Raw genomic sequence first — 10,776 nt, 5'->3', positions numbered from 1 at the left:
CATCATTGATGTTTCTATGTCTCTTCCCTCTCACTTCCTCTCTGAAATCAATTTAAAAAATTAAGTTATAGTCTGGCAGTAGTGATGGTTTGTATCATAAACATAGTCCTGTACTTTATAAGAGATAGTGGCCCTTGCTGAGCGACTACATCGAGAAGGAGTACTTAGGTCAGTTAACGTCCATCCCAGGGTACCTGAACCTGTCCAGTCAGACTGAGATCCTGCACTTCATAGACAACGCCAAGAGAGCCCACCAGCTGCCCGGACACCTGACGCAGGAGGACGATGCGGTCATCAGCCTGTCGGCCTACAATGTCAAGCTGGCCTGGCGGGACGGCGAGGACACCATCCTCCGGGTGCCCATCCACAACATCGCCGCCGTGTCCTACGTGCGGGACGGCGCCTCGCACTTGGTGGTCCTGAAGACAGCCCAGGACCCCGGCATCTCCCCCAGCCAGAGTCTGTGTGCGGAAAGTTCCAGAGGCCTCGCCACAGGCTCTCTGTCTGAGAGTGGAGTGGGGCCTATGGAGGCCTGCTGCCTGGTGATCCTGGCCACGGAGAGCAAGGTGGCGGCGGAGGAGCTGTGCTCGCTGCTCGGGCAGGTCTTCCAGACCGTGTACACCGAGTCCATCATCGACTTCCTGGACAGAGCCATCTTCGACGGGGCCTCCACCCCCACGCACCACCTGTCCCTGCACAGCGATGACTCCCACCAAAGTGGACCTGAAGGAGCCGTAAGAGGCGGACGCCAGCAGCTTCTCCTTCCCCGAGTGCGTGCCCACGGCGCCCCACGCCAAGAAGGCCAGCGAGAGCGAGCTGAGCGCCACGGCCTCCGAGCTGCTGCAGGACTACATGCTCACGCTGCTCACCAAGCTGTCCTCGCAGGAGATCCAGCAGTTTGCGGCGCTGCTGCACGAGTACCCGACGGGGCCTCCGTGCACGAGTTCTGCATCAACCTGCGGCGGCTCTACGGGGACAGCCGCAAGTTCCTGCTGCTGGGTCTGCGGCCCTTCATCCCCGAGAAGGACAGCCAGCACTTCGAGAACTTCCTGGAGACCATCGGGGTGAAGGACGGCCGCGGCATCATCACCGACAGCTTCGGGCGGTACCGGCGGGCCGTCAGCTCCGCCTCCACCTCCACCTCCAACGGGAACAGAGTGGCTGGCAGCTCCGACGACCAGTCTGTGCCCTCGGAGGGGGACGAGTGGGACCGCATGATCTCGGACATCAGCAACGACATCGAGGCGCTGGGCTGCAGCCTGGACCCTGACTTGGCCTAACACCCGGCCGTGGCTGCCTCCCCGCCCAGGGCCGGGCCAGGCCTCCTACTGTGAAGGAGACGGGCAGAGGCTGCTGAGCGCCCGCCCGCGGAGCCCGGACAGCGGTAGTTTTGCACATGACGTTCCTATCGAAACTCGGAGACCTTAAAGAAATGGCTGCAATGTGAATACTTTTTAAAAAAAGAGAGAGAGATAGTAGCCTTGTTCCTTAACTTCCAGAGGGACTGATTGCTTTAAACTCACCCAGGTAGATCCAAGAAAATATCTGCAATTAGGACTTGATTTTCAAAGGCAGGGAAAGGGGGTTGATCAGCTATTCCTTCTGGTGAAGGTGAGATGACACTGAAGGGTACCAGTTTGCCAGCCCAAAATATGCCTGTGGGATATTGATTCTGGTTATATTTAAGAAAGACGCAGAAAAAAATCTTTTCCCTTTTCCCTAACTGCCTAAACAGCATGATTTCTTTGAGATCATCATAGATAACCACAGTTTATTATGAACTAAGTGTAATTGACAGGGAGGAACCTGGCAAGGCCCAGTTGATCAAAGTCCTCTCTGTGTCCCATCCTTAAAGATGACCCAGCAAACATTTCTTTACCAAATATTTGCTTTTCTATCTCCTTGTGAATTGCCCTCCTGCCCTTTGAAGTTCCAAACCACAACCCCCCTTTCTCCTTATCTCAAGGTGGCACATAAGCCTTAATTGTCTGATCTGTCCTCAGATCCCATATTCTTATGGCACCGCTGTATGTACATACAGATGACATTTGGTGATTTTCTCCTGTTAATCTGTCTCATGTTAATTTGATTATTAGCCCAGCCAGGAGAACTTGAAAAGAATAGGAAGGGAAATTATTTTCCTTCCCCACATCATAGTCAGGGCTTCTGAGACTAAGGCTTTGGACTTGCCATCCAACAGGACATCCTATATAATAAAAGGCTAATATGAAAATTGTCCCCTCGACTGGGAGTTCGACCAGGAGTTTGACCAGGGGGTGGAGCTGGCCAGCCAACTGCCCATGGCCCCTCCCCTTGGCAGGCCCGGCCTGATCAGTTCCAATTGGGGTGGGCTGGCCAGACCCCACCTGGGCACAAATTCATGCACCGGCCCTCTAGTCATTAGTATAGTGAAAGCTTTGGACATCAGAGGGTATAGGTACTTGAATTAAATCTTGGCTTACCCACTGGTGACAAATTGTGTGTGGGGGTGGGTTTCCCCATGAATGTGTTTTGCAGGTGGCAGTGCCTTAAGAAGAAAAAGAGTGTGCACAGCCAGGTCACAGGAGGTCTCCTCATGTCCCCTAACTTGGTCTGTATGACCCCTATGTCTTTCTCCAAAAAGGCATTGCGACTTTACCAGCTCCATGGTGGGTACCAATTTGTCAGTGGTCAAGGAGTCCCTAAGTACCAGTAGCCATATTTCTATAGATTCAATTGGTAAGGATTTATTATTTACACAGACAGTAAAAGCAAAGTCAGTATTGTGTCACACCCCATATGCCTAGTCCTATAGGGTGACACTAAACCAGACTGGCTACACAACAGAAATCATATGTGTTGTGTCACTCTGTTATTGAGAACCCTCCTCTACACTACAGCAAGCAAATGATGTTTTTAAGAAATTGTTTATTTTTCATCAACCTTTTCTTCATTCTGTTAAGAGTTTGTGGAAGAACAGCTTATGACCACTCAGGGTCATTCCTACCCATTCGGTGGCCTGAGAAGTGGGGGCTGCAGACCAGTCTTTAGCGGCAGGCTGAGTGCTCCAGTGTAGAGTAGAAAACTGTTAAATGCGCTCAGAGGGCACCTGCACCCCTTCAGAGCTGCCTGTGAACTCAGGCTGAGCAGCAGTGAACTCAGGAGCTGAGCAGTCCATTCACCCCCAAATATCTCCTTGGTCATAGCCTTTTCAGCAGCCACCTTCTTTTTCAGTCTCTTCGGGGTCTCTGTAGAAGTAGAGATCAGGCGTGACCTCCCATGGTTGTTCATGGGAAATGCTGCCATGCATGTACAGAACTTCCTGGGCCAACATCCACCACACCAGACCCACTGTGCGAACCCCCTTATTGCACGGAATGGCAATGTCCACATGGTGCAGAGGGACATTTGTATTACGTAGAGTGATAGTAGGCAGATTAACATAAGACACCCCTGTGACAAATTGGTGGTCAGTTGTAGGATCACAGGGCATTCTGCCAGGACTGTGGTGGCTGCAGTCAAGACTTGACTACATAACTTATGTGGATAAAAGCAATGTGACCAGAGCACCATGTCCCAGCCATTTGCTTACAATTTATACATGAATATGCAGGCTTTGTAGCTTAGAAACTTACTAGCATTTTATAGAAAACTAGAGGCCCAGCACATGATTAAATTGTGCAAGTGTAGGGTCCCCTAGGCCTAGCCTGCCATCAGGGCCGTGTCTGCCGCCCTGCAACACCTCGCACGCTCTTCAGACGCTGCCAGCATCCAGAGGGGGTGGTGGGAAGGCCCAAGAGGTGCTCCATCACCTCCTGGTGACTGGTTGTTTGGTCGTTCTGCCTTTACAGCGTCATGACCACAGGCCTTTTATGATATAGACTAGAGGCCTGGTGCATGAAACCACTCCCCTGCCAGCCTGGTCGACGCCTAACTGTTCCCCTGCTGGCTCGATCGTCCCCAACTGCCCTCCCCTGCCGGCCCAGTCACCCCAACTGCCCTCCCCTGCAGGCCGGTCCCCCTCAATGGCCCTCCCCTGCAGGCCTGATCTCACCCCCAACTGCCCTCCCCTGCCAGCTTGGTTGCCCCCAACTGCCCTCCCATGCTGGCCTGTTCCCCCCTAATTGTCCTCCCCTAAAGGGGTGGGTCCCCCCAAATGTCCTCCCCTTCAGGCCTGGTCACCCCCAACTGCCTTCCCCTTTAGGCCTGGGTCCCTCCCAACTGTACTCCACTGCCAGCCCTCCCCTGTAGCCCATCTTGTGTGGGGGGGGGGGGGGGGGGGCAGGCATGCCCTTAGCCCAGTGGACACAATGCAAGGGATCCTCTGCAGCCCATGACACCTTTTCTTTTCTTTTTTAAAAACATATTTTATTGGTTTTTTACAAAGAAGAGGGGAGAGGGATAGACTGTTAGAAATATCGATGAGAGAGAAACATTGATTAGCAGCCTCCTGCACACTCCCTACTGGGGACATGCCCACAGCCAAGGTACATGCCCTTGACCAGGAATCGAACCTGGGATCCTTCAGTCCACAGACCAACTCTCTATCCACTGAGCCAAGCCAGTTAGGGCTGAATGGAGAATTTTAAGTAGTACCATTACCTATAAGTTTGTCTTATTAAATCTTAGTTTAATGGGGTTCAAATGTAAAATATTTTGTTTAAAATATTGGGATGTGCCCATCCAGTGTGGCTCAGGGTTGAGTGAAGTCCTATGAACCAGGAGGTCAGAGTTCGGTTCCTAGTCATGGCACATGCCCAGGCTGTGGGCTCAATCCCCAGTGTTGGGCATGCAGGAGGCAGCCAATCAATGATTCTCTCTCATCACTGATGTTTCTATCTCTCTCCCTCTCCCTTCTTCTCTGAAAAAGATCAACAAATACATATTTAAAAGGTAAATAAAATGAATTATTGATTAAATGAATGCACATGATTGGTGCCATTGTAATTGGGATTATTTTCTTAGTTTCCTGGGAAGCTCAGTTGGGAGAATATCTTCCTGAGATGCGAAGGTTGCGGGTTTGTTTCTTAGTCAGGTTACAAACAAAAATGCAGGGCCTCTGATAGCTCAGTTGGTAGAGCAGAGGATTGTAGCAGATGAAAATTTTTACTTTTAGTATTAAAATATGTTATAGTCTAGCCGGTTTGGCTCAGTGGTTGAGCGTCTACCTGTGAACCAGGAGGTCATGGTTTAATTCCCAGTCATGGCACATGCCCAGGCTGTGGGCTCAATCCCCAGTGTTGGGCATGCAGGAGGCAGCCAATCAATGATTCTCTCTCATCACTGATGTTTCTATCTCTCTCCCTCTCCCTTCTTCTCTGAAATCAATAAAAATGTATTTTTTTTAAAAGAAAGAAGCTACATAAGGGCTTCAAACTTAGCTCCAGTAGTATGATAAAAAGATAAGTGTAAGGTAAATTTTTTATGCTTTTCAATAGGATAATCATATACATTTAAATTTAAAGGTCCTTTGCATTCTGACATTTGTCTTTTGTATAGTTGCTGCGTATTCATAGTCACTTTTTGTGACACCTCAAGTGGTACGTAAAAAACTTTCTATTGCCAGAGATTTACATTTAAAGCAATATTACTACCCAAACTTCTATATTTCTTTTAACACATGGTTACCTGTTTATTTCTTCTATGCAGAGTAAATCCACACTCTTCTCAGGTTTTAAATTAAACTGAATTTTTTTGGAAGTTGACAGGTTCAACCTTTATTATAAAGCATGCTCAGCCCATCTGACCTAGTGAGCTTCATCATCAATGAGCCTGGGTATAAATGGGATTTTTTTTTTAAAAAAGGTATTATTGGTAATATTTTCATAAAGTGAAATTTTCTTATAAGGACACACTAGAAGACAGAAGGAAGGTATAAGGTATAGGAGTAAATGGAAAGAATGAGAGAACAAAATAATGGAAAAAGGAAGAAGAAAGAGGCTTCATTTTCTGGTACTATGGGAGGGGGGGGTGGATATACCATATTTTCAGACTTTACTGTATCTGAAAAATGTCAGGAGAACTAATCTCTAAGAATCTAAAACTTTGTAATTTCCAGTAATTGAAAAAATTATAAGATTCAAGCAGGAAAATTATACTTCTTATTGAACTTTTCATTCCCAGCTAATAGAGTTTCCTGTAAAAATTCTTGTCAAATTCTGGAGACCTTTCTAGAGATAATAACATGCTTGGTGTGCATTCATTATAGGCATTTTTCTTTTGGTTTTAAGAGGCTGTTAATATATCCTTACAAAGCTTTTTTTAAAAAATAATACCTTGCACATGCAGTGGAGCTATGAGAATTATATAAGCAAACAGTAATAACACTTTAACAGTAAGTTTAAACTTGATGTATAAAACTATATGGCATATAAAGTTATACGTGAAATATGTTTCAATGGACAAAAATCTATATGGGAAATGGTGAGAGGCAGATGGGAGTGGAAGCTTGTTTGGGCTTTGGCCCAACTCAGAGGCAACAGGGGGTTCACTGTACTCCACCAGCTGTAGGCCCGGAGAGCCCACAGTCTGGGCTCTCACTGACGTTCCTGGAGAAGCTGGAATCCTCTTAGCATTGAGCCCATGAGCCATGAGCATTGTGCCCCCAGTGGGTGTCCACAGTCTCATGGATGACAAATGTCAGTGTACAGGCGTCAAGGACTCTAAGATCCACCTCCTGAGACTCTAGTTCTGTGTTTGCAAACATCATGGGTGGTGGTAGTGAATGTTGGCCACTCATGAGAGGTGTGTGTTCATGTTTAAGAGTGAAAATTCTCATTCCCCAGGGCCCCACATGTGAACCACAGCCAGAAAGGTTGGCGAGGACAGGGACCTGCTGGTCCTGCAGGAGCAAGGAAGGATGCCTGGAAGACTGTGAGGGAGAGAGGAGGGATAGTGTCTGAAGGTGAAGGGCTTAACCTGAGGGAGAGGGCTTAAGTGTATTTGTGTCCTATGTCCCTTGTATTGTTTTCTCTCTCCTCTGAGCTGGCCTCCAGCTGCCTCCCCATACCCAACTCTCTATCCCTGCTGTACTGTCTCTCCGTTTAGTATGCTCCATCTTTCTTGGCAGCATGGAGACCACTTCCCACCTCTCCTACACCGATACCGCCCACCTCAGGGTTTTCTGAGCCTGACACTAGGACAAGTTCAGGGGACATGGACTTGGATCTCTTGAAAGCCTTGAGACAAAGCTACTGAGCAGTGGGCAAGGGGTCAGCAGAAAGGGGTCAGGTCCAAGAATAGATTCTTCTCTGTCTGCCACCCACCTCAGAACAATGGAGACTCCGACAGAGTTGAGAGAGCCGCACTGAGACTAATTTTCACCACTCAAGGCAAGCATGGTTCTGAGAGTGGAGTCAGATGGGAGACTCCCCTTGGTTTGTGGGTGCCTAGTCCATGGAGGTACTCAAGCTTGGGATTGGAGATTACTTTGGGGACTAATATTGCACCTATGTCCAGGATTTAGGGCCTTATTTGGAATAAAGCTGCTCAAGTCCCCAGGCTGGAATGTAGCCATAGAGAAACTCCTCGCAATAAGCCAGCTTCTTAGCTACAGTGACGGTACTGGCAACACAGGCCTGGGCCTCTCCCTGGAATGTCTGACATGTCTCACTGAGGATTGGAGATCATGCTCAGAGATGGAATGCTTGGCGGAGAATGGATGTCAGGGAAACTGGCAGGGTGAGGCGAGAAAGATCAAATTCAGGCACCGAGCATTTGGGGGGAGGGGAGTTCACCCACGTTTAGGGTTGGTGTAGCTGAAAGGAACAACAGCCTTGGTGGAGAACCAGCAGCTCATCCAAAATGGCTGCGCCCACGGGAGATAGTCTAAATCTTTCTTGATAAAGACATTTCCTTTGCTAGTGACTGTTTTAGGAATGAGACTGCAATATAATTTGGGCCAAAAAAGACATGGTGGTAAGGTTTTAATCACTACTTTTTGTCTAGGTTTTTGTCACTTGAAGTTGAAAACATCCTGTTTATATTTGGTGCTGGAAATTGGCAGAAGACTACACATAAAATAATAAAATAAGGGATTTGCTAAAAGGTAGATGATGCCTGGGAAGTCAGTGGCCTTTGTTGTACTGATGCAAAACTTTTGATCAGACTGTTGCATGTTTTTCCAAGAATCAGACTGGATTCCCCAAAGCATCCTGGGATGCCATCTCAGTTAGGCATCAAAGACTGAGATATCAAACAGTTCAAAAACAATGAGTCCAATAACATGGTGTGCTCTGATTTTTACTAAAGAGAAAGGAGTTTGGTGCAATTAAAGGCACATCTCATGGAGGATATGGCATTTAACCACAAATTGCAAATAGATATGAAGAGAAGGAACATAATACAAGTGTTAATGTGGGGGTGAATAACCTTTGTCTGGAAGACATTACAGAAAACAGTAAAAGGAACAGAGCAAGTTTTAGAAATCACCAGACAAAAAAAAGGTAGGAGAGGAACAAGAACATCGACATCTAATCATTCATCCCACTGACCTGTCATCCCTCACCCTATTCACCTCTCATCACTCATCCCACAGACTCTCCATTCCTGACCCCATAGGTCTCCGTAACTTGGCTTCCCAAACTCCTTTTCTCATCACTAACAGAAGTCGCCATTCCTGATAAAGGCCAGTGTCCAGGTGAGTTGTTATAATAAAGACCCCCTTATGCTTTTTATCTGTCCCCTTCTCTCAATCCTTGCCTATTTGCCACCCATGTGCATCCTCACTGGCAGCTGTGAAGGCCCCTTTGTGTCCTCCTGGGGTTTTGCTCCTGGGGATTCTATAGCACAAAGACCACCCACACAGCGCCGTTGCCAGCAAGCAGCAGGTTGAAAAGGCTCCTCCAGTCCCAGAGGCTGAAGAGCTGGCCCTTCTCCAGGGGCAGGTCCTTGTGCCCTGCAGTGGGGAGACAGGAAAGGGGTCAGTTTTTAGGGGGTTTGGAGCTGCAGCTCAGACTGTAAATTTGAAGAAACCTCTCTTCCTGTTTATACAGTTAAATATAGATATAAAACCAGAAAACTACATAGATTAATCACATAGATATAAAGATGTCAGAGCTATGTGATTTATGTAGGATTAAAAATAGTTCTCATGAAAATAAAAAAATGAAAGAAAATTCTCATGAAAATGTTGGAACTTGTGATGGTTATATGCCAGGTCATGACATTTTTTATTACCCTTTGTCCATGTGTTTACATTTTATAATAAACATTTTTAAGAAATCATTTTGAGCCCTAGCCAGTGTGGGCACGCAGGAGGCAGCCAATCAATGGTTCTCTCTCATCAATGATGTTTCTATCTCTCTCTCCCTCTCGATAAAATATATTTTTTTAAAAATAAAATAAAAAATATATATTTTTAAAAAAATCATTTTGAGAACTGTAATGATAATAGACATGCTTCAGTGAAATCATCTGAACTGTAAAGTATAATTATGAAGAAACTTAATCTCATTTTCAAAAGCTGAGTCACATTTTTATTTCTTGAAATAATATGATAGAGTGAAACACATTGATGTTTCTCTCTCTCTCCCTTTCTCCCCTTCTCCTCTCTCTTCCATTCTCTCTAAATATCAATGGAAAAAACATCCTCACTCCTCAGGTGAGGATTAAAGCAGACAAACAAACTCAGACCCAAGCTGTACACATATAACTGAGGAACCAACAATGTCCCCATCCAGAGACCGCAGCAGCTCTCAGTATTTTTAGAGCTGAGGAGGAGGAACGGAATCATTGTAAATCGCACAAAGACATCAATTACTCCCTGATAAAACTGCACTAAGTTTCCTCTATTAATGATTTTTAAAAAAAATCAAACATGTACTACAGTTCAGTATTTGAAATACTTCTATTATTACAAAGATGCTTGAGTTGAGAAATACATTTGAATATTTGAGAAGAAAAAACTTGATATGTAATTTTATGTTAAATCATTTAGAAGACTTCAGTTACCAAACAACTAAACATACACAATAGCAGATAAATGGAAATTTATTAAAGTCATTGTCTCCAACAGTACAAAAATTAATTATTGAGGCGTCTTTTACTCCCATCTTGGTATATGCAGCGAAGATAAATGTTTTAAATAGGAACCAGCACTTCTATTCAGATGCTTCCTAATGTGTTTGGCAGATTCGTTTTTATATTCTCCTATTCCACACACCATGTAAAGCTTTCATGATCAAACATCGTGACCCAAACCAAGAGAAAAGTATGAACAAATATTCACTTATTAAAGAGAAGCACTTCACCCTGGAACAATAAAAAGGAACTACAAAGAATATCATGGGTAAAGCTCAGATGCCAGTATTTCAATGTCTCTGAAGCAATTTATGCTTCAGTGATTAAGAGAAAGAGATGAACACTGTTAAGACGAGAAGCCTATTAATACGGATCATGATGCGAAATAATTGTTCACTTGGTATTCCATTCCTCTGTGACAAGAGTTTTTGAAAAGGTCTTCCATACTTCCTTTTAAAAATGATCACATCCGGTAGAATAAGATCATATAAATTAACATCGATTATTTATTATCCTCTGTATTTGTCCATTGACAAAGCTCAAAAGGCTTCCAAAGTACACTAAACAGTCCCATTTTCACCTTTGATTAAGGCAAGTTTGTGAAAAGAATACAACCAAGTCTCTTATTGAACTTTCAGCTTTAAACATTTTTATGTAAGAAGCATACAAAGACGTGTTTTATAAAAAGCCACCGCAATACCAGAAAAGAGAAATAAAATATTTTGAACCCAGTTTACTTTTTAAAGGATGCTCTTCTCTTGCTTCAAATGCCAAGTG

The 10,776-nt window shown here is 45.3% G+C and overlaps 1 protein-coding gene across 1 annotated transcript; it reads left to right on the top strand.

The window, feature by feature from the left end:
• Positions 1 to 128: 128 nt before the first annotated feature.
• LOC102758692 (cerebral cavernous malformations 2 protein-like) lies at positions 129 to 1,463 on the top strand (the record flags this gene model as incomplete). Its single annotated transcript, XM_015569376.1, is given in 3 exon segments — positions 129 to 709; positions 711 to 919; positions 922 to 1,463. Coding segments are annotated over 3 exon segments (1,149 nt in total), but the record flags the coding sequence as incomplete, so codon positions are not given.
• Positions 1,464 to 10,776: the final 9,313 nt, after the last annotated feature.

The sequence above is a fragment of the Myotis davidii genome, unplaced genomic scaffold (genome assembly GCF_000327345.1).
Source record: "Myotis davidii unplaced genomic scaffold, ASM32734v1 scaffold2786, whole genome shotgun sequence".
Classification (NCBI taxonomy): Eukaryota; Metazoa; Chordata; class Mammalia; order Chiroptera; family Vespertilionidae; genus Myotis; species Myotis davidii.
The sequence above is the reverse complement of the archived record's forward strand: the minus strand, read 5'-3'. Positions and strand labels throughout refer to the sequence as shown.